General features: G+C 47.3%; 1 protein-coding gene across 2 annotated transcripts; it reads left to right on the top strand.

Moving 5' to 3' along the window:
• Positions 1-3,726: 3,726 nt before the first annotated feature.
• Positions 3,727-21,942, top strand: EIF2B5 (eukaryotic translation initiation factor 2B subunit epsilon). Of its 2 annotated transcripts, XM_041467859.1 has the most exons (16): positions 3,727-3,904; positions 4,988-5,112; positions 5,464-5,649; positions 5,741-5,918; positions 7,120-7,200; positions 7,878-7,955; positions 8,036-8,348; positions 8,993-9,138; positions 9,429-9,564; positions 10,019-10,120; positions 10,768-10,875; positions 11,752-11,842; positions 12,624-12,747; positions 17,425-17,550; positions 19,041-19,151; positions 20,225-21,942. In XM_041467859.1, exons 1-16 carry the CDS (start codon positions 3,752-3,754, stop codon positions 20,288-20,290), a joined length of 2,124 nt encoding a protein of 707 aa, XP_041323793.1. In that variant the 5' UTR covers positions 3,727-3,751; the 3' UTR covers positions 20,291-21,942. The 2 variants fall into 2 exon arrangements, with proteins under 2 accessions (XP_041323793.1, XP_041323794.1); XM_041467860.1 differs by lacking the exons at positions 19,041-19,151; positions 20,225-21,942 and adding an exon at positions 17,800-17,994.
• Positions 21,943-22,277: the final 335 nt, after the last annotated feature.

Here is a 22,277-nt window from a genome sequence, read left to right as displayed (position 1 = left end):
GCCCAGAACTCAGGCAGCAGTAATGCATTCTCCCTGTTAGCAGGTGAGGGATGCTGGGCACATGGAAAGGAATACCAGGGAGTTCTGCAAGCACTACCCCAGAGGAGCTGGAAACACAGGGGGATGCAGACAGGGTGGCCTCATGTCCGGTTCACCTTCTCAAGTCTGTCAACCCAGGAGCCAAGAGCAGACGAGGCCCAGCAGATCTGGCAGAAACCCTCTGCTGAGAAGCACGGAAGAAGCCCAAATGAGCAAAGAGTAGATGAATAGCCTGTGAGTCAGTATCCCTGCTGTCCCTGCTTGGCCAGAGCCCAGGGTGTGGGAGGGAGGGAGGCAGAAGGGTTGGGGTGTAGAATCTGTCTGGCTTTCATGCTTACTGACTTACTTGTGGTCTGCAGTTTTATTTTTCCCTGCAGGACTTGGTTCAGTGCTCAGGTAGTGTCAGGCACAGAGTCATTCAGATATATAAGAAGGCTGGACAATGTCCATGTCCTGGCCATTGCCTACCTCTTCTCCCAGGGGCAAGAGCCCCTCTGAGGGTGCTTGGGGCAGGCAGGCCCCTCTCTACACCTGCCAAGTGAGCATCAGCTGTCCTGGGTAAATCCAGGACACTGCCCTGAGTGCTCAGTGTTTTGTGTGCCAGGGTTCATGGCCTGCCCTTGTAACCTCTGCCACTGTGTGGGAATAGCCCAAACCAAACCAGGCTCCCTGCCAGCATGCAGTGGGCCAAAAAGAGCTGAGTTTAGGCACTAATTGCATCCCTGACCTGAAGCTGAGATGACAGAAGTCTCATAGCTCTGCTGAAGGCACAGAAGGATGCTCTAAGGGCATCAGAGCTGCTGGTCACCAGGCAGGACATGTGAGAGGAAAATGAGCCTCGTGTTAGGTATATGGTTCTTCCATGCAGACTTCCTGTGATCCTCCTCATTGCAAGTCTCACCACTCTGGGAACCCCCTGATTCCACTCAGCCCCTTTGGGGCCCCAAAGCTGTCTAAGATAGGACCAGACCCAGAACTACCTGCCAAGGCTTGGAGATGCCTCATGGGCCATTGTGTCCGCAGAGGGAAAAGCCAGGAAAGAACAAAATGCTCAGAGAGAATAAATGAAAATAAAAAAGGGTTTAAAATTAAGGAACAGGGACCAGAAAGATGAACCAGAAAGCAGAGCATCCCCACCAGGCTCATCATTCCCAGAGTCAGTGTATGCTGCCCTGTCCAGGGTGTATGCTCTGTCCTGGGGTGTCCAAGGTGAGGCAGCAAGGAAAAGTCCCACACTCTCTGTGTCTTCCCACCACCCTGCCCAGACACTGTGGGATGCTGGGATTGATAGACCTCCAGTCAAACCCAGTTCCATCTCATCTCAATTTTCATGAGGTAATTTCAGTTTTAAAAGCTCCCCTGGAATTACGTTGCTTTCAGAAAATGTTTGGCCTTGGTGCTGCTGGCCTGCAAGTTCCTGGTGAGACCAAAGGAAAATGTGTCTGCAAAGCCTGAGGAATATTTATCAAACTGATTTTGAGTTTAGTTCATTAGCAATTACCTTGATTTATCTTCCCCTGTTCTTGCCAATTTACCAGGGCAACGTCTTGGAAACTCACCTCATTTGGAGAGAACAGGATGTAATTAGCCAGATAATCTGCTGATTCCCCTGTCAACCTCTCTGTGCCCGGTCCCAACACACACGGTGGCTGTGCAGGCTGGATCAGACCTGATTGCTGGTGCTGTTTATGCACTTAGTGCCACACAGGCAGGAACTAAGATGCTGTTCTGCCCTCAGGCAATGACAAATCCACCTCTTGGATCACTCCTCAGGCTGTAACCCCTGGACAGAAACCATCTGGGAGCTTTTGTTCTGGGGTTAGTTCCTCTGCCAGGGCAACAGAATTCCCAAGGGTATGCAGATACCTATTTTTGAAAAGGATGAGGATGATTTACTTCCCACGTGCAGCTCCTTTCTACTTTCTTGCTGTGTCCATCCTTGCTGCTTTTTTCCAGACCACTAGCTAAGGTCAAGCGACTCAGCCGCAAGTTGCGGCACAGCAAGGGCTCAGTCACAAGTCACTGGGCACAGATGGCACCACGTAAGTGATGCCTGAACATTTTAACTGCTCAGGGAAATTTCAGGGAATACCCAGTGCTGCAGAGTCCTTCAGGAGACAGAGGAGACTTTGTTTTCTGCATCAGTCCTGGACCTGCAATTCAGTCGGTGGGGAGGAATACTGCATGTCGCCTGCTACAGCTTTCTTCCCTTTACTAAAGACCTCTCAGCAATGCCACGGGGGCTGTACAGCACTGCCCATGATATTCGGGCAGTGATGTAGGTTTCTGGTTAAGTGGTGCCTCCCTTAATTTCCCTCCCTCTGGCCATACTGTGTGCCTTGGGCTGATAAGCATGTGCCACCTTCCGCCCTTGGGAGAGGCCCTGCCACAGAGCTGGGGGTGCAAATGCCCCGTGTCTCTCTCAGACCACAATTGAATTTGAGACTTATTGAGTCTTTGGCTTGTCACTCAGTAGCAGATGACAGCAGCAGGGTGTCACAGTGGGTCAGTTTGTGGGGACCGAGGGACAGCAATAGAGGCTGGTGAGGTGACAGAGCAGGGGCTGTGAATGCCTGTCCCATGTGGAGAGGGGCAGAAATGTGACAACGGGGCAAAGCAGCGAGCACTGGAAAGGGCTGTCCTGCTGCCAGGCTCAGGACTCTCCATAGCCCTTATGCTGCCATCCCGTTAGGAGCTCCCTAGGGAGGTCTTTCAGCCCGTTTTCCTGGTTTTGAATGCAGGGTTATCACACAGCTTTTCCTCGGTGACAAATGAGCAGGTGACGGTGCTGTGTGAACTGTGCCAGGCAAGTCCTGCAGCCCTGGGAAAGGCAGCAGGGGGACCCAGCGGAGGGCAGGTTTTCTGTGCTGAGGGCTGTACATGGCCCGTCCCCTCCTGAGGACCAGGATAGTGCTGAAGCACAATCAGAGCTGTGCGAGGACGGAGCCTGGGCTGGGGCAGGGAATGACTGGAGGAGATCGGGATCCGTGGAAGCGACAGTGTCCTAGCAGGGGGACAGCCATACACCAGCACTGCGGCATCCCAGCTGCTTCACCAGGCTGAGGGCAACAAAAATGCCACGCCACCCTCAGAAACCACGTCTTCTTTCCTCCCATCCGCTGTGGAAGGGTCTCTGAGCGGGCTCCGAGGGGTCCCGGGTTTTGGGACAGCCTTTTGATGGCAGGTGTGAGCTGTGCACAGAGGGGCTGCTTCCCATCAGGGCTGTCCTTTGCAGAAGGAGCCTCTGGACATTTGGGAAGGCAGCACAAACTCGTCGCTGCTAGGAAGTGTATCAGAAAACATCACTGCTCCCAAAACCAGACACCACCAGGGTCACATCAAAGGACTACACGCACCCCGAGGCCACCTGGGGATGTCTGCGGGGACATTCAGGCCTTCCCAGGCCGCGTCCCGACCGTGCCCGGCCATGGCAGGGAGCTGCGCTGCTCTACCTCCGCGCCCTGCTCTGGGGACGGCGATGAAACGCCTCTCCCCGCTCCTCAGGCGGTGCAACGGCGGATCTTCGCCACGGAGGCGATGCCGGGAGGAGGGAGGTGATGGGGAGGCAACGAGCAGCCCTGGCCCGGCTCCCGCCCCGTTCCCGCCCCGCTCCCGCCGGGACGCGCCGCCCCGCGCTGTTGTGTCCCCGCCGGGCGCCCGTTGCCGCTCCCGTCGCGAGCGGAAGCGGAAGCGGCGGCGGCCGCGTGCGGCGATGGCGGCCCGCGGTACCGCGCGGCGCGGGGCGGGCGGGGGGTCCGCCCGCGGCCCCGACCCGCAGGAGGAGCCGCCGCCGCCGCTCCAGGCCGTGCTGGTGGCCGACAGCTTCAACCGCCGCTTTTTCCCGATCTCCAAGGACCGGCCGCGGGTAAGAACTCCCCTCTGAGTGCTGCTGCCTGCGCCGCGCCGGTGCCTCCGGGGCCGCCTGTCCGGTGTGCGCTGTCCCCGGGCGGCCGGGGTGGGCAGGGATCTGGCGAGAGGCCGGGCTGGGTCGGGAGGGGGCGAGGCTTCTCCCGCCCTCCTGCGCTCCGGCAGCTCTCGCCCGTAGGAGTTTGTGTCCCCCGCCGGAGAGGCGGCGGGGATGTGATCGCTGTGTCGGGGCTGTCCGCTCTTCCATATGGAAAATAGCTGCGCTGTTGGCTCCTCGTCTGCGGCTGGTGCAGGGCTGGCTGCGGGTTTGGACAGGCTTGTTTCTGATAAAGGAAAGAAACAAAATCTTGGTTCTTGTCAGCTGTAATGCGTGAAAGAATATGGCCGGAAAAATGGATGGGGGTAGTACTTTAATTATCCAGCTCAAAAGGCTGTGTGTTAAAGGAACATAAAAGGCTTCTGGAGGCTTTAGGTCTGAGTAATTATCTCACCTCCTTTGCTGATGAAGTGTTGGTGGTGCTTGTAATTATACACGCGAGCTCAGGCCTGAAATGAAAATGAGTTAAGGAATGGCATGGCATCACTCAGGTGTGACTCAGTAACTCAGTTTAAAACTGTGAGTTGAATCTCAAGTCAAGACAGTAGCTACTTCACTTTAGGTTGGAGTTTTTTCCCCCTTGTTTAATTCTGGACACTCATATTCCTGTGGCTTCATTATTCATGTCTGACAGGTTTTTCTTGAAGCATTTAAAGCCTGAGTCAGGGAATCAACACTTTTTTTCATCCAGTCTCTGTCATTTATCTGAGTCTTGAACAGTTTTCAGTGATACCTTCACTTTTTTATTCCTTTCTGAACTGAGGATCTGCCCCTAGAAGATCACAAATTAGCTCTTTAGATCAACTGTTTAGATCAAGTCTAAAAGATTTTTATAAAACCTGGTGGAGCAGTTACTTGTGTTATGTTTCTGGTACTACTGATGACATTACACCCCCAAGCTGGAAGGGGCTGTTGCTGATGTTGAGGTACTGAGTGTTTGTTCTGCTATCTATATGGTTTTTTGGTTTTGTTTTTTTTCTTCAGGCTCTTTTACCTATGGCAAATGTGGCCATGATTGATTATACCTTGGAGTTCCTAACAGCAACTGGAGTGGAAGAAACCTTTGTTTTCTGCTGTTGGAAGTCAGCTGAGATAAAAGAGCATTTGCAGTAAGAATCTCTTCTTTTTAGTTTTATCATGGAAAGTATTCGTCTACCCTCCAACAAGCCTCAAAGGCCTTACTGATTCTTACGAAAACTGTCAGAGACACCCTTTAAGCAGTGGTCTCCCAGCATATCTCAGAAAGGACCATCCCTGCTGTGCAGGAGGGTGGTTGTGCAGTGTGTTGGAAGGGTTCAGCGTTGTGGGACTGCTCCTCAGTTCTGAGTGTACCTGATCCTGTCACAGGATGCTCCTTGCACCCCCTTATAGGTGTGGCACGCACTGGGACACTGTGTCCTAGCGTGTCTGTGGGAACAGCCTCTTTATGCCTTCCCGGTGGTTTTTTTTCCTTCTTGCAGAAAATCCAAGTGGTGCCGGCACACGTCTCCCAACACGGTGCGCTTTGTCACCTCGGACCTGTACCGCTCCCTTGGTGACGTGCTGCGCGACGTGGACGCCAAGTCCCTTGTTCGTTCCGACTTCATCCTGGTCACTGGCGATGTGGTGTCCAACTTCAATATCTCCAAAGCCCTGGAAGAGCACAAGTAGGTGCTGGAAGAGTGAATCTTGCCTGGTGTGCTGAGCTGCGGTCTGTAGCTCTCCGAGTGTTCTCATAGTTCTGCCCTCCTTTTCCAGGTTGCGTCGTAAGATGGAAAAGAATGTGTCCGTGATGACGATGATATTCAAGGAGTCCTCGCCTGGCCACCATGCCAGGTGCAAGGAGGATGACATTGTTATTGCTATGGACAGTGCCACAAACCGTGTCCTTCACTACCAGAGAACGCAGGGGCTGAAACGATTCCGCTTTCCTATGGTGCGTCTGGAGCCTGGCAGGTGGAAAAGGGCTGTGGTAGTGAAGCAACCCGCCCAAGGAGATCCTCCTTGAGTGAGGGCTGGGGAGCTGTCCTAGCTGCTCCTCTTGGAGGAGCAGATGATAGGAAGTAACTTGGGGTAAATGGCTTTTTTCCCCCTTGATCTTTATTTGTGGCTTGGTGAAATCGTGCTGGGACACGCAATTTTGTGCCTCATTCCAGTCTGAGCATGAGGCAGATGATTTCTCAGAGTTCAGGTTTTGCCCTTTAGTTCCTTTCCATGATGTAAAACGAGGAAGATTATTTGTACTATTGCAGGGGCTTCCAATTTGTAGTGGATATACCACTACCATACATAGACCATTTTTACCAAATCATTTAGGTTGGAAAAGAGCTCTTAGATCAGAGAGTCCAACCTTTGATCAGTACCTTATCAACTGGACCATGGCACGTCCAGTCATTTCTTGAGCACCTCCAGGGGTGGGACACCAGCACCTCCCTAGGCAGTCCATTCCAGTGTTTAACAGCCCTTTCCTTTTTGAAGTGTTGTTGAGCCTGACATGGGGTGGAATTACAGAGGTGCAAGGAGTGGTACCTCCTTTTACCTGTTTGTTTACCTAGTAATGTAGTAAATGCTCTGTAAATGTCTGTGGAGGCACTTTATTCATGAGATAGATGGACCAGTTTCTTTCTTCAACTCATAACTAAGGCTGTGATTGTATAATATTTTCATCCCCAAACCAGTAATCAGGAGGTTATTTCATGTCTTCAAATGGAAGTACAAATGACCATAGGAAAGCAAAAAGGAAAAACCAAAAGAAACAAAACCCAACAATACAAAACTAACCCCCAGCTGTAAAAATTGTGTTTGAATTTATCCGTGGGTTTTTCTTACAGTTGTAGCTCCCAGAGACTGAGGTAAGGAGCTTCCTGGAGGAAAAGTCATTGTTGGAAGTACAAGCTATTTCTGGGAGACCTGCACTGTGCAGAGGCAGGGGCAGTCTCTGCTGGCTGACACTCAGCTCTTTGTGTGACCAGTCTGTGCCTGCTAAGATTGGGTCTAGCATAGATTGTAGATTTTTCTGATCCTCAGAACTTCAGCTAGTTTAATAATTCAGTCAATACTGCCCCTGTGGGCTTGATACTGCATGAGGCATTCTACTGCATGAGGCATTGAAGTCATTGCATTTTTTCCTCTTTCAGAGTCTGTTCCAGAACTCTATTGAGAACGTTGAGGTGCGCCATGACTTGCTGGATTGTCATATCAGCATCTGCTCTCCACAGGTGAGCCCTGCCCTTCCAAGGGTCTAAAATTCAGTCTGCACTGCTCCCTCGGTACTGCTAGTGTGCAGAGTGTGTGTGGCCTGAGTACCAGGTTTGGGAAACAGAACTGCCTGAGCTGAGGGCCTGGGTGATCATGTGCTGCTGTGTGGAACACAGCTCAGTCAGTTGTTGGCATCCACTGCTCAAACCCAGGCAGACCTACATGGTGGATGCATCCAGAGACTGGCTGATTTGGCACAGAATGAAACTATTTCAGGAAATAAGTGATTTCACTTTGGGTATAATAACATCTGTGGAGCAGAGGTGGTGGCTGTGCTGTGGAGAAATGCCAGTACTTTTAAGCTGGTACCATGTTAGGGTAACATTCAGGGTTATTCCAGCTAAGGCTCATTAACATATCTTCTGGATCTGATAAAGTTTGACTGCAGCCTTCCTTTGGCAGTGAAACTACAAAATAAGGCTGGGAAAATTGCTTGGAAGTGCTAAAGCAGTGTCTTGGCCCTTTTGAAAATCAGAATCTGTTCATGGATTCTGGAGGAGTAGTAGGGGAAGGAGATGGGAGGGTCAATATTCCTAGCAGAAGGAGTCGGAGCTTTATTCAAGGCAAGACCGTCACTTTTCTATATTGTATAACTTGGCCCTAACTATAGTATTTTCATGTACTTTATTCCTGGCAGGTGGCTGAACTGTTCACAGACAACTTTGACTACCAGACACGGGATGACTTTGTGCGTGGCCTGTTGGTGAATGAGGAGGTAAGGAGAGGGTTGTTACAAGGCAGCTCCTGTTACTTTGCCTTAAAGAACCTTCTGACGTGCTCCTGCCTGTCTGCCAGGTCCTGGGGAACCAGATCCATATGCATGTAACAAGAGAAGACTATGGTGCTCATATATGCAACCTGCTGATGTATGAAGCTGTGTGCTCTGACATCATCCGGCGCTGGGTTTATCCTCTCACTCCAGAGATGAACTTCACTGATGACAAGAACCAGAGTTACACCCACTCTAAACACAACATTTACCGAGGGGTGGATGTGAGCCTTGGCCACGGCAGCGTGCTGGAAGAGAACGTGCTCATCGGGCAGGGAACGGTCATTGGCAGCAACTGCTCCATCACCAACAGCGTTATTGGGCAGAACTGTCGGATAGGTGAGTGCAGGAGTGGGGGACGTGCCAGGCCAGGACACACGTTTGCTGGAATTCAGTTTTTAAAGTGCGTTTGGCACTGAGAGAGGATGATAGGTGGGTGCTGATTGATTGCTAATGGGGAGAAAGGAGAAAAGCTTGGTTTTCCAGCAGAAAAAAATAGGTTAAAGTTTTCAGGGTACCATAATGAAGCTGGAAAGTGTTTCATGAAAATGAGTTGTTTCAGCAGCAGAGAATGCATGACCTTTACTGATGTAGAGTTATCAACCACCACCATCTGCAAATGAGGGACATCTGTCCCCATTTTCATGAGCTGTTTCCTAGCAGCTCACTCCTAACCTTGCTCCCTCCTAGCTCACTCCTTCTTAGCCTTGGCTGGATTTTCTTTTTTTTAATGATTTGGCTGAATTTGTCCAAAACTGAGATATCAGTTGTTACTCTCAAGTCTCTGTAGAGAACAAATTTGTCTTTCACCTTTGGGTAAGAACTGGATGTCAGCTTCTGAGGCAAATTTTCCCCTCTCGTCAAACATCCATCATGCATCAAGGGGGTTGGGAGTCAGTAAGATGCTTCCTAGTGGACTCAACAGTGTCAGAGAGCACCAGACAGCCTTCCTCAACATATTTGTACTTGGTGGTGTATAACAGGTGATAAAGTCACTTTGGATGGAGCTGTTCTGTGGGACCGAGTGCACATAGCAGATAACGTGGAGATCCACCATTCTGTTATCTGTGATGAGGCTGAAGTGAAGGAGAAAGTAAAGCTAAAGCCCTGCTGTGTCCTCTCTTTTCAGGTGAGCTGATTTATGTCTGTTCTGCTTTCTGCCTCCTGGCAGGTTACTCATCTTACACTGTACTATTCCAGAACACAAGACTGCCCCAAGCCTTTTTGCAGAGGTGAAGATTGTGCTACTGCTCCCACCCTTTTCTTCCCTTTGCTTGGCTGGGGCAGTATAGGATGGAAAGTAGCAGTGCTGGTGTCTTCAGTTACACTTATTAGTGACAGCTTGTCTGCAGCTGCTGGTGGACGTACGAGGGGGCAGTCAGAGTGCTTGTCATTAAGATGTGTTTCACATATTTTCAGGTAGTAGTAGGTCCTGGCATCACTCTCTCTGAGGGCACAGTGATCTCTCTGCACCCCCCGGATGAGGAGGAAGAGGATGATGACCAGTTCAGTGATGATTCTGGTGTGAACAAGGAGAGCAAAGTGAAACTGAAAGGTATGAGAGTTTCTGTCTCCGTGCACTAAAGCTATGCAGAAGGTTTTGTCTTGCATGATCTTTTGGGGTCTTTAGCAGCCCCATTCCAGATACTGCAGTGCCAGGGTGGAGCTTAGTGCTGCATTCAACCTGGAACCTATGTGTTTTCATCAGAACAATCAAGGATACTCAGCTGTGTCCAAGGGCTTTGTCCTTGTGAAGTACTGTTGCTACAGTGTGAGTTTGTCAAGGGATCTAAACATGGTCTGCCAAATGTTGCTGCTGTAAGAAGGAGTAAGTCACTTGTCAAGGCATGTGAGAAAATGAAAGCTGAAATCTATATGCATCTGAAGGAATCCCATCTCTCTCTTGATGGAGGCTCTTTAGGGGCAGTACAATGCAGGTTATACCAGTCTCTTTCAGGTTTGCCTGTAAGCAGATTCGCTACATCCACACTCTGCTGATTCTTTTTCAGGTTACAATAAAAAGGATGTAGGTTCAGAGGGAAGAGGCTATCTCTGGAAAGCAGATGACAAGAATGAAGAGGATGAAGAAGAGCAGAGGCAAAGCCTGTGGGGTGAGGAAAAGTTTAGTGTGGTCTCACTTGGGAGTGAACAGAGAGGCGTGTGTTGGGGAAACTGGCCAAGTGGGATGCTGGTAATTGTGTCTAGAGCAAGACCTGGGCTTTGTGAAGCAGACTGGCTCCAGATAACAGCTATGTGGAGGGAAGGTGAGAGGTAAAAGCAGGTCATGGACCAGATTCTCTACCTGTGCTCTGTGGAAAGTGTTTGTTAGATATTTGCCTTACACTAGTGCACAGAGCTGTCTGTGCTGGGAATGCTGCACTATGGGACACCAGGCCCTCCCTCAGATGGGAATATGCTTTGGCTATTCCAGGTGCTGCTGGCTTTCTTCCTGCCAGTGGCAGTGTCTGCTGACATTGCTCCATTGTGACTCAGCAGTCTGCACAAAATGCAGTTGCTTCTGCAGTTGTCCGTGTCCTTTGTTGTCTGCCTGCAGACTCCCAGAAAATCCCATTGTCCTCGTGCCAGCTGTAGTGTTCCCTCTGCAGCAAATCTAATCATCTGGACCTGTAAATAGAAGCTTCCTTGCAAGGACAGATAGTTGCTGACTTGGTTGGGAAGTCCCTGGGACACCTGGTTCCTATGGCATATGATGGTTGCAGCTTTTCAGTGCTGAATGCTGCATCTTCTCCTTCCTCAGGCCCAGCTATGCACTCAGAGGAAGAGAGTGAATCTGACAGTGACCTGAGCATGGGCTCTGAGGAGCCGGACAGTCGGGCAGCTTCCCCTCAGCTGGATGACATCAAAGGTGAGATGGGCTCTGAAGAAGTGCAGTGATTCTGTAGATACTGCAGTGTGTGAGGTTTGTGCTGCTTTCTCTAGGTGTATTGGAAAACATGTGCATCTCTGTGATATGTTGTTTCCTGATCTCACTTCCTGCATTTTCTAGAGAGTTCTTTAATATTCCCTGTATCACTGCTGGGTTAACCCAAGACAGTAAAGCATGAGAAACTAGCAAAGAGTCTCCATGTTTCTCATTCCTCATCACTGGACCATCATGAAAGAGATTCCCCTGAGTTCTCTGTTTAAATGACAGTGTCATTGCCTAATTTTAGAGACTATGGGAAGGTCCAGCAGAGTTTCTCTGTATGGACAACTTAGTACTGTAATCATTCTGGAGAAATAAATGTCCTTGTAGGAGTTTCCTCTTTTGGCAGAGATGTTTTGTTTTTCTGTTTTGTTGTGTTAAGCTTATCTGGATTTGAAAGAGGTTCAGACCAAATTGGAAAAACCCAAAAACTTTCTCATGTTGGAATATCGCCTCAAAGGAAATAAAACCAGTAGAACTAATACTTTCAATTATGGGAAGATGAGGTTTGTCTGAATAGGAAAGGCTAGATTGTGAAAGTATAATAGAAACTCTGCTCTAAAAGGCTTCAGAGGTAAATAGCTTTGTGCTGATTTCTGTGGATAGATCAATCACATGTAGTAGGTGGTTTCCTTTGTTTGAATTATATCCCACTATTTATAAGTATAGTTGCTGTGGATTTGTGTCAGCTTGCAGAGAAAAATAAACATCTGTGTCAGAATGCTTTTTTTATGAAGGACATCATTCCTTCAGTAATGAGCAGTTTGAAGAATCTGCTTTTCCCTCATGTCTAACTGCCTGTCCTTTCTTTATTAGTTTTCCAGAATGAGGTTCTGGGTACGTTACAAAGAGGTGAAGAAGAAAACATTTCCTGTGACAACCTGGTCCTGGAAATCAATTCCCTCAAGTGAGTTGGGGATGTCCTTAGGGATCCTCAGGGTGTCCTTAGGGATACTGTCCCTTGTGCTGAACAGCTGGGATTGACAGCAGGCCTGTCAAAAGAAAAGGAGAAACCACATGAATGCCCATTGTTAGACATTTTGTCAGTGTGGAGCATGAGAAATACAGCTTAGACATCATGACTGAATGACAGCAGGAGTTGATGGAGAGCACCAGCTGCACCTCTAGCATCCTTGGTGGTTAGGCTTTTCCTGCCCCATCTCTGTAACAAGAGATTGAATTGCTGCTAAATAACTGTGCACTGAAGAGAACAGGCCAGTTCTTGGCACAACTGCCTGGAAGTTCGTGCAGGGTCTGTTGCTCTGGGCATTGCAGTATTCAGCCAGCTGCCTGCAGCTGGGGCTGTGCTGTGCTGTGGCTTGTCCACAGTATTTTTACAGCAGCAAGTCTAGAACACATAATCAGAGTGCCTTTTATCTAGTGTTTCTCAAATCCAAACCTGTGTGCCTTCTTTTGTGCCAGAGCATTCCTGTAGCACTCTGGTGAACGTGAGAGTGCTGTCCCTGCAGCAGCTTGTTGCAATTGTGATGACAGATTTTTCAGCCCTTATGCGAGGTCTGATGCAATGCAAAGTGATTTTATTGTCTGAATACTTGGAAAACCAAATAAATAAGAAATAGGCTGGGAATATGAGAATCAGATTTTCTACTCTATCTCTGTGAATAGCCACAGTCTGCAGAGATCAGACAGTGTGAAATGTTGAGGGTTTTTTGCCTTTTTCATTGTAGGTATGCATATAACATTAGCCTGAAGGAGATGATGCAGGTGCTCAGTAAAGTGATCCTGGAGTTCCCACTGCAGCAGCTGGATGCAAACCTGGACTCCCAGAACTATTTCTCAGCGTTACTTCCTGTGAGTCCTGCTCCATTTGACTCTTCTTTGTGCTTGTGTCCCTGTGTGTAACAGTCTTTGTGTGCCCTAGGTAGTTCCTGCCTGAGAATTCTCTTTGTTTAAGCCTGGAGCCACTTGAACTCTTCGAGTTCATGAGCCTCTTTGTCTTCTGTAGGAATAAAAATGAACTGAAACTGTTGTTCCTGTTTGACAGAGCTCAGCTGAGACTGTAGGTGTGGGAGCTCTACTTCAGTACCTGTGGTTGTTTCTGTTGCTTGTGTGTCACAGTAGAAGTGAATAATTTCTAAAATATAAAAGAGAAGGTCTGTTAGAGATGTCTTTACAGGCTTGCATTCCAGCAACCTGGTTCCAGTCCACCTCAAGTCCTGTCCCTGGGGAGCACTCCTCTCCCAATGGGATCCTTTCCAAGATCTTACTTGTCTGCATACCATAATTGGTGCCAATTTTTTTTTATTTTTTTTTTGTTGTCTTTGTGCAGAGGTAAAGTTCTGCTTTGTTTCTAGGGACATGGGTTGTATAGTTGGGTGTACCAACTTCAATTTCCTGCCTTATGGCAGACAAAATAGGGTAGGATGTGTTTTAAAAAGCAGGTAGTCTTCTCTTAATAGTTTTGTTCACCCAAGTTGAAGTCATTATGGTGTTTTTGTCTTCTTGTTGCAGTCCATGTATGTATTTGACTTTGCAAACTACAGATTCTGAAGATGCTCTTTCAGAATGAATAGGTCTGACACATGTTTGGGACAGATTACTTAATTTTCTTTAGGACTACTTTTTTTTTTTTTAGGAGATTGAGAGGAACACTAGACTTCCTCATAATCCTTTCTCGGAGGAAGTATGTGTTTTCAATTGATGGGAAAGGATGGGAAACTAATTCTCCTTTGTGTAGGTGTAAGCATGCTACTTAATTCACCTCTTGGACATATGGAGATGCCTTCTGCAGAAAACATCCATGTAAACTGATCTATTCTTCAGATGGCTTAGTGAGATTTTGCTGCTCACTCTGTTTAAATTCTGCTTGCTTTTGTTCATTTTTCCAGATTGTTTTCTTGAATAGCATGTCCTGTCCTAGAAAAAGAGAATTGAAGGAGGAGGACCAAAGAAAATGTTGGAGCAGGTGTTAGATTCTGAGTGGAAAGCAGTACATCTAGACAACAACTTGTGTGGAATTGGTAGCTATATAGGATGGGGTTTTTTTTTATCCCAACTGGGATATGGCATCTCTTGGTCTCCCAGATTAGGCTCTTAACTGTAGCATGAGTGGGAAAGGAGAATTTCACTGCAGCACTCAGTCAGAAGATGTTCTAGTCTGGGATGAAGCATATAAATGCAAGTTTTGTGTAATTGCCCCAAAGCCTTAGAAGCCAAAGACAATGGTCGTACATGAAGAGTTTGTCTGGGTAACTTCATCCATATCTTTTTCATCAAAGGAAATCTAATGCTCATGTTTAGCAGCAGAGAGAGCAAGTCAGCTCACCTTTAGTGAGAAGTAGTAATAATCAAGATGTGATGTTTAGAGTGGCCACGTGTCATGTCATGGGCAGGTGGCATTTGTCTAGGCAGGGAATTGTGTTCATTTATGAAGTACAAATTACCCTTGGATTTATCAAAGAAAGCCAGGTGTCGAACCAATCGACCATCATGGCAGCCAGTTTCTGCAGATTCTCCCTTGTAAAGAACAGCCAGGAAGTTTCTTAGAGAACTCTTCACTGTGTTCAGGATTGCTGTGCTGGCTTTCTGCACTGCATTCAGCAGGAGCACAGTGCCCTGGTGAGGTACAGGTGTGTTCCCTTGCGTTCATGGCGTTTGTCACTGTTACAATAACCCAGTATTTGGGATGAGGTACACCTCTAATAGATGCAGTGACCCAGCCTTCAAAGGCTTATTAAACACACATCACTGATCTTCTGAGGCAGCAGCTTTGTGTATTTACCAGCAGTGCTCTGCAAAGATCAGATCTTCAGGCAGAAGTTGTACAGCATCTGGAACAGTGGCTTCTCTGCAGCTTGCAAATCCCTGGTTAGCAAAAAGTAAAAATTAATTTACTAATTCTTATTTACACTCTGCAAATCCCAAGCACAGGCTTGGTATAGGTTAGTACATAATGCAAGTAGTTCCTGCTGCAGTTTGCAGCTAAAACTGCCTCAGGCAATACCAGCTGTGGGCTGAGAGCTGCTCATGATGGAGTACTTATGGAAAAGTGTTATTTTGCATGAGATGGGGCTATGTGCATTCTGAGAGTGATGGGTATCAGAAGCCCACTGAACCTTACAGACCTGTTTTATGTTTCTCACTCTCTTTGTAGCTCAACTCTGACCTAGAGATGCTGAAATAAGATGGGTTGCTTATGTGAAACCTATGGTAGAGCAGTCCCAGGCAGCTCAGGAGGGGAAATTGTGGGAATGCCATAGTTGTGATGTATGGTTTGACTTGAAACCGCACTATGTGGTCTGAAGTGCTGGCCCCTGAGCATGAAGCTCTAAAGTGTTGCAGCAATTTTAGGAAACAAGCATCTGGTAAAGGATATGCCCGTGGGTATTTTTTTCAGATGGAACATGGAGGCTTGACAAATAGAGGTATCCAGTCTGATGTATGTCAGGCGTCTAGTTCAGCTCTTGTGCAAGTTGTAAAGCAAAGAAGGTGCAGAAATAGACCTTTCCTAGAACTACAGACCTTTCCCAGAACTGGGATTCTGTAATGGTGTGCATGTGAACACACCGTGGGATTGCTTATTTGGAGACCAAATGCATTTCTGCTGTTACTGAAACCATTTATGGTGATCAGCACAGATGCTGTTGTGGTCTAACTATCCCCATTAGCACCAGTTACAGTGCAGTGCATGTTCTCAACTTGACATGGTATATTTTTTCTTCTTTCCCTTTTCCAGCAGCAGGCGTGCTGAATTGGGTCCTGGGGTTGTGAGTGTTTTCTGTATAAATAACCTGCTTTCAGAAAATCCATAGCTTCTGGATAGCTTTGTGCCTGCTTATGATTTAAAGATGTTAATAGAAAGGTATTACAATGTGTTTCTTAGCCTGGAAGGAACTTTCCTGTAGCTTTACTGCAATTGAGGTGAAGATTCCAAAGAATAATAAGAATAGGGAGATGGTTGTAGAGGAGGGAAGACTGTTTAGCTTTAAGCATTTTGCTAAAGTACCTCCTGTAAATATGCCACAGAACCCTCAGTTGTGTGATACCATGATGATCAGGATAATTCTGTGCTGTTACTGTTGTTCCTTAAACCAGTCAGTGTACCACTGTACACAGGAGTTTGCTTGTACTAATCCCTTTCTTTGTTTCTGCTTGAGGCATGCAAATTCCAGCATGGTTGCCTAGCAGATGTGTCTGAAGAGGTGATGGAGTGCAGTACTGCAGAGTAGATGAGCAGTGTTTCCTAGCTGAGGCCACGTTTGGTAGTCCACACCAGCCTGGACTATCTCCATAGCCTGGGTTGTAGCTCTGCAGTGTGTCCTGGAGCTCTCCCTCTCTGAGGTCTGCTGCCTGTTAACAGTTATCCTGGACAGTACAACACTGATTAACCCCAAATGTAGGTGACTCAAAGCTTCTCCATCACACCCGAGCCCCTGTGAATTGCCAGTTTCCCTTCAAAACAGACCAGATGTGTTCTGTAAGGAGACACTGCTGAAGGCACAGCAGATCTGTGTATCTGTGCAGGCATGCCAGGGGTGTAGTTTCAGGATCACCTGCTGTTGAATTACTCCATTTGAAAAAGATGTGGAACTCTCATTTAATCTCCTGCAATACTTTTGTAGGATGGTCAGGTCATGATCTGGCCAATGAAGAATTTCTGTATCTTATCCAAGTTCTGATGCCTTTTAAAATTTTTATGAACAGGGATCTAAGTATTACCTCCTATCCCAGATTCAGGTCAGTCTGTGCTGCTTTGCAGAGCTCCCTGCTGCATATTTCCCAGATATGTACAACAAGGGAAAGAGCTGTGGGGGACTCAGAAATATTATCTGAAGAGGCAGCACTAAAATCATTAAACTTAAGTTTTCAAGAAAAATAAGCCTTGGAGGAGAGAACAACTAATAGTGTAACAACTTCTTGCCCTTCATCCTTCCCACTCATTCCCTGCAGCAGGCTTCAGGATCCAAACAAGCCTCTAGGCACACAGCAAATGTGTGATTTGCACTTAGGGGCTGCTCTGACACGTTCCTGTTTTAGGGGTGATTGTTTTTCACTGTTCACTTCTACTCAGCTGGTAATTAACCTGGCATTATCTTTTTCTGTGTTTCCTTATTCGTCCTTCTGCTTTGAAGGAAAATTCCACTGAAATGTCAGCTGCTCTGTGGGGGGAGGCTGTGAGTAGCATGTAGGTATCTCTCTTTATCAGTCTGCAGTGAAGAGATTTTGTTTGAATACCAGACTCCATTGAACAGATTCATTGTGATGGTCTGGTATTCCATCCAGAGAGGCAAAAACAAGAAATCTAACAGATATTCTGAAAGCTTAGTGAAACCAGGTTCTGTCCTCACATGTGAGACTCAATATCCTCTGTTTCATGGACAGAGAGGGCCAAATACCTGAAGCAGTCAGCTGAATAATTTCATAAAATGCTTCCCTGGGTCACTTTCTTGGTGTAACACAGCTGAAACACGGGGCTGAGTGCACCCATCCATCTTGGCTCAGGAGCTCTTCTGTGTTTTCTCCCTGCAGCTGTTGAAGAACTGGACCCCATTGTTTAAGAACTACATAAAACGAGCATCAGATCACTTGAATGCCTTATGTGCCATTGAGGAGTTCTTCTTGGAACATGACAGTCTCTGCACATCGATAGCTAAAGTGAGTATCCTCTCCCAAATCTATTTTTGCTAGATTCACAGTGGAATGCATCTTGTTTACATCATCACCTCTCTGCCTTAAGGGACAGAATTTTGGAGTCTCGGTGGAGAGGGTGTGTAGAAAATCCATTTATAACAATTTCTTTAAAAAAAAAAATAGTTCTGTGTCTGCCTGTGCCTCTGAGGGAGCACAGCTGAGGGTGAGTATTAATTACCAGCCTGCAGCCTGTGGGGAGCTATTATTTTGCAGCTTCCAACATAGATGCCCTTGTTTGTGTGACGCTGGAAGAGGCAAGGCCAGAGACTCGCTCTAGGAAGAGCTTCTCTTCATTTATCTCTCCGTGGGATCTCACTGCTAAATGGTTTATCGTACTTTGGAGTGCAAAACATGAAAGCTGGGAATAAAAGTGGAATTTTATTCAAGCTGAGCTAGTTATGAAGTTGGGAATAAAGGAAAGCAGTCATGTGGCTTATTATCTGTCTCCCTGCTTCTGAGAATTTTCATATATTTCTCCTCACCATCCTTCACAAATATTTTGTCCCTGAATTCTGTCTGCCTTATTACATGGAGAGCATTTGACTTGGATTACAAGGCTCCTTTAGTAGCAACTCGGGAAGCCCCTGTCTGTTTTGGAAGAGCTCTCCTTGAGCCTGCTTAACTCTTGATTCCTCAAGAAAGAGTAATCCTAACTTCTGCTACCAGTGCTTCTGGCTGATGGCAAAGCACTTAGGACTGGAGCCAAAAGCCTTCAGTTTGGTGAGCCAAAATGTCCTTGAATTACAGCAATTGTTTGGCATGTGTCCATTGTTCTAGAGGCCTGGGTTTCCCTAGAGGCTGGGAATTGAAGTGACACTTTATACTTGGAGTTGGCAGCCAGCTTTGTTAGCGCTCTGCTGCAAGGAGCCCGACCGCGAAGTGCCTGCTCTGCCTGAGCACAAAGGCACCCTGAGAAAGCCTGATCGCGTCTCTCCCTCGCTCATGGGCCAGGGGCTTGAGCTGAGGAATGACCAATTGCTTTGACACCTGCCATAAGGCACTGCAGAGACAGAGCTGGCAGGAGGAGGGGCACAGCTGGATAGGTTCATGCTCCTCTGCACGTGTCGCTGTTGAATGTGAGCCGGCATCAGTTGCTTGTTGGATCTGCTTTGGGGATGGCGTTTGGGTTGCTTTAAAAGGAGAACTTATGTCTTGAACTGATGTCCTCTGTGACCCCTCATTGCCCGCTGCTCTCAGACATACCCAGCATCATCAGAGCTGAAGTTGGTGGGGCTTGAACTTTGACTCATGTGTCACAGCATCTGTCAGGAGCATAAGGCTTGGTAAGAGAATCACGGTTATTTTTAACAGTAGAAGGAAAATGAAGCAGACTGAGTGCCTTCTGGTGAAGACGGAGCTGAGAGACACAGATTACGTGCAAACTTTGTACTTGGACGTGAGCTAGTCCCAAAAGAGTTTATAGAGAGCCTGTTGCTCTTTTCTAATTGATGCAGGTGTTGATGACATTTTACCAGCTGGAAATTCTGGAAGAAGATGTAATTCTCAATTGGTTCTCTTTGCGGGACACGTCTGACAAAGGAAAGCAGCTTCGTAAAAACCAACGGGTGAGTCTCAAAGGTGTTGGGAGAGGCTGGGGTGGGGGGAGAGAGACAGACAACAGCTGCTGAAAGAAACTTCGACTAAAGTTTGGTGTCACTGTCGCCTTCTGTGGAGCAGCTGCCATCACATGGTAGGCCAAGAAACACACCAGTGCACTGAACACTAAGCAACACAGATTTGTTCTCCAGAACAGTTTCTGTGCATTCTACCATAATCATCCTGTTTGGATAAGGAATGGAGGTAGTATGAGGATTGTTTCTAGTGGGCTGTCTGTAGCACGAGGCCAGCACTTTCTGGAGTAGCAGCACGGCTTCCCTAAGCCAACACCCATTGGAAATGGGCTTTAGGCCAATGCCCTGTGTGCTGGCCCCATGCAGTTTCTTTGAAGCTTTCATTCCTGGCTCAGCAGTCCCTTCACATATATTTCTAAGCATTTGCTGTACTGAGTAGTTTCATTTGGCTTCTGTTGCAAGGAGCATATAAACTTCCCTCCTCCGTCAGGCAGAACTTTGTGCTGCAGTTTGGCTGAGCCCTGTTCCAGTCCTCCTCCCTGGATCTGGAAGAGAAGTAGAGGAAAAAAGCCATCTAAAGAACAACTTTGTTCAAGACCTTTGCAAAGTCAGCTACTAACATAGGTCAGCAGTGCTTTCAGCTGCTTATTCAAGCCCAGTTAAAATGTAAAATGAGCTGCCTTTTTAATAGCAGTTTATGAGGGATGAGTTTTTTTCCCAGCAGAGTTTTCCTAACATGTCAGCTAAGGTGCAGCTGCCATCTCTTTGTCCTGAAGCTCTGAAAACCTCTCAAGCTTTTGTCTTTTTGCTGAGTGTTGGAGGGATTGTCTGACTGGAGGAATCTCCTTTAGGAGTTTAATCAGACTGCATTTGTCTGTGGCATCCCAGTTGTTTTTCACTTAATTGTCTCTCGCTCCCTCAGTCTGCCTCCATTTCTGTTTCCTCTGGAAACACTTTCTCTTTCTGGTGCATGGTCGTGATGCTCACTCACACAGTGTATTTGTTGGGCATTTCCAGCATCTCTTAGGTGTCAGTTGTTACCCAGTTATGTTTCATTCTCTCTGCAGCTCCAGAAGTTTATCCAGTGGCTGGAGGAGGCAGAGGAGGAGTCGTCTGATGGCGACCAAGACTGACGTGGTGGCTCAGCAGGAGAAGAGGCTCTCACTGCCTTTCTGGGCCAAGTGGGCAGGGCAAGATCAATGCCAGTGCATGGTGTATAGATGTGGGGCCTGACATCGAAGTGACTGACAATCCCATCATTAATTCAGTTGTGTGTTCCCAACTTTGCCACTTCCCTCCCTCCCGCCCTCATTTGCACCTTATGTTGCAACCCAGTATAAAAACTATAAGGGAAAAGCAGGAGGCAGTGATACCTAAAATCCCTCTGGAGCCTGCATATGATGTACTATAAGCTATCTTTTGGGAGGTCCTTGTTACTAATACAAAGGGAGAGAGTAGATGCAAATGCATGCAATGCCCCTGTAGATCTAACCATCAGGGTTGTGAAAGAATGGTCACACAGCTGAGGTATTTGGAATCATTGTTGCTTCTGGAGCTAAGGAAACTCCTGCTGAAGAGACACTGGCAAGGTTGGCGGGTAAGAGCATGTGGATTAGGATCTGGAGTGCAGGACTAGAATTCAGGAGTTCTTGTGCCTAAAGAACAGCTGTCTGAGGATGCCCAAGGCATTTTGCAGCCTAGAAGGCACTTCTGTGATCTTTGCAAAAGGGAAAATCTCTTGCCATCTGCCATGCTAGGATCTAACACAAATTGCACAGTGGAGTTGGTAAAACCATGTGTTTCCTGTGCTGTAGAACTGGGGGTGATGTGTTCTCAGCTTCCCCACGTGGTTGATGGTGGATGGCTGTACGGATCACCATATCCTTCATGTGATGTTCTGTGCCCCCAGCTTAGCAGACATGTTTTAGAGAAGTGTCTGTTTCTTATTTTTTTTATGAAAAGGGAGCAGAGGTGCCTGGCTCCTCCTGCTGCACCAACTACACTTGTATTTTGCCCTGGAGGCATTGACTGCACCAGCTGCTTTGAGGAGAATGCAAGTTACTAAGTTCTGCTCCAGTGTGAAAAGCAGCGAGTGGTATTTCCTTCAGCAGCACACAGTCTGTCGATCCACATGATTTCAGTTACATAAGCTTGCTTACTTCATGGCCATTTATTTATTTGAAACTTCCCTCAGACAGCAGGGAAAGTACTGCAGACCCACTGTGAGGCTCTGCAGCTGCAGAGCAGCTCGGCAGGCAGCAGGGAGTGAGTGTGCCTCTGGCTCAGACAATGTGTGGCAGCAGCAAGGCCTTTAGGAACAGCTAACTTGGAAGTGTCACTGTGCTGCATTCTCCCCTGCTCTCAAAGAACAGAGTAAAAAGGGTACTGCAACCATCAGCTTGTGTTCATAGGTGGGTTATTTGTTGGATGTGCTGACCTAGCCTCTGCCCCTTCAGGAGGAGCATGGAATAAATCCTTTGCAGGGGGAAATGCACTGGAGCTGCCCACTCAGGATATTTACTTGGCCGTTCCGTGGTGCCACAATTGTCAGTGAGGGGACAGCATTGGATGCTGGAGACCAAGGATACTGCCTTTAAAAAGCTAATGTTCAGGCAGGGCCATCTTGTGCACTCACACTATCAGTTGCCAGGATTGTGCATAAATGTCCTTGTTTTCTGACATTGCAAACTCAGTCTTGTAAATGTTGGGGAAATAGTCGGTATCTGAATTTTCTGTATCTGCCAATATTTAATTCAGGGAGCAAATAAAAACTATCCTGGTGTTACCAGCTTGTTTGCTTTTTTTGACTTGAAATTGTATGTCTCCATTTTACATGCCTGAGCAGGGCTTCACTTGTAAGTTAAATAACTCATCACTGCTTTTTGCTCAGATTTTAAGCACACAATAGCCAGGTAGGAAATCAGCACAGCATTTAATTGGTGAAAGTGTTTGATGGTAACTCGTGAGCCCTGTTTGCAACTAGAGAACAATTCATTAAAACTTCTGAACTTGGAATCCTGAAGTGGGTGAGGTTTGGTTTTGTACAGAATTATGTTGCAAAGATGAACGTTACATCCAAAGAAATCTGTTGTCATTTGTCATTATGGGAATTGATGGGAA

Source organism: Pyrgilauda ruficollis, unplaced genomic scaffold (assembly GCF_017590135.1).
Source record: "Pyrgilauda ruficollis isolate IOZ18807 unplaced genomic scaffold, ASM1759013v1 scaffold21, whole genome shotgun sequence".
Classification (NCBI taxonomy): Eukaryota; Metazoa; Chordata; class Aves; order Passeriformes; family Passeridae; genus Pyrgilauda; species Pyrgilauda ruficollis.
Note: the sequence above shows the minus strand (reverse complement) of the source record. Positions and strands in the feature narration are given on the sequence as shown.

Coding starts and splice junctions, on each gene's coding strand:
- EIF2B5 (XM_041467859.1), top strand. CDS start 3,752: ATGGCGGCCCGCGGTACCGCGCGGCGCGGGGCGGGCGGGGGGTCCGCC. Junction 5,650..5,740: donor AAAGCCCTGGAAGAGCACAA/GTAGGTGCTGGA, acceptor CTCCTTTTCCAG/GTTGCGTCGTAAGATGGAAA. Junction 11,843..12,623: donor CTGGAAATCAATTCCCTCAA/GTGAGTTGGGGA, acceptor TTTTCATTGTAG/GTATGCATATAACATTAGCC.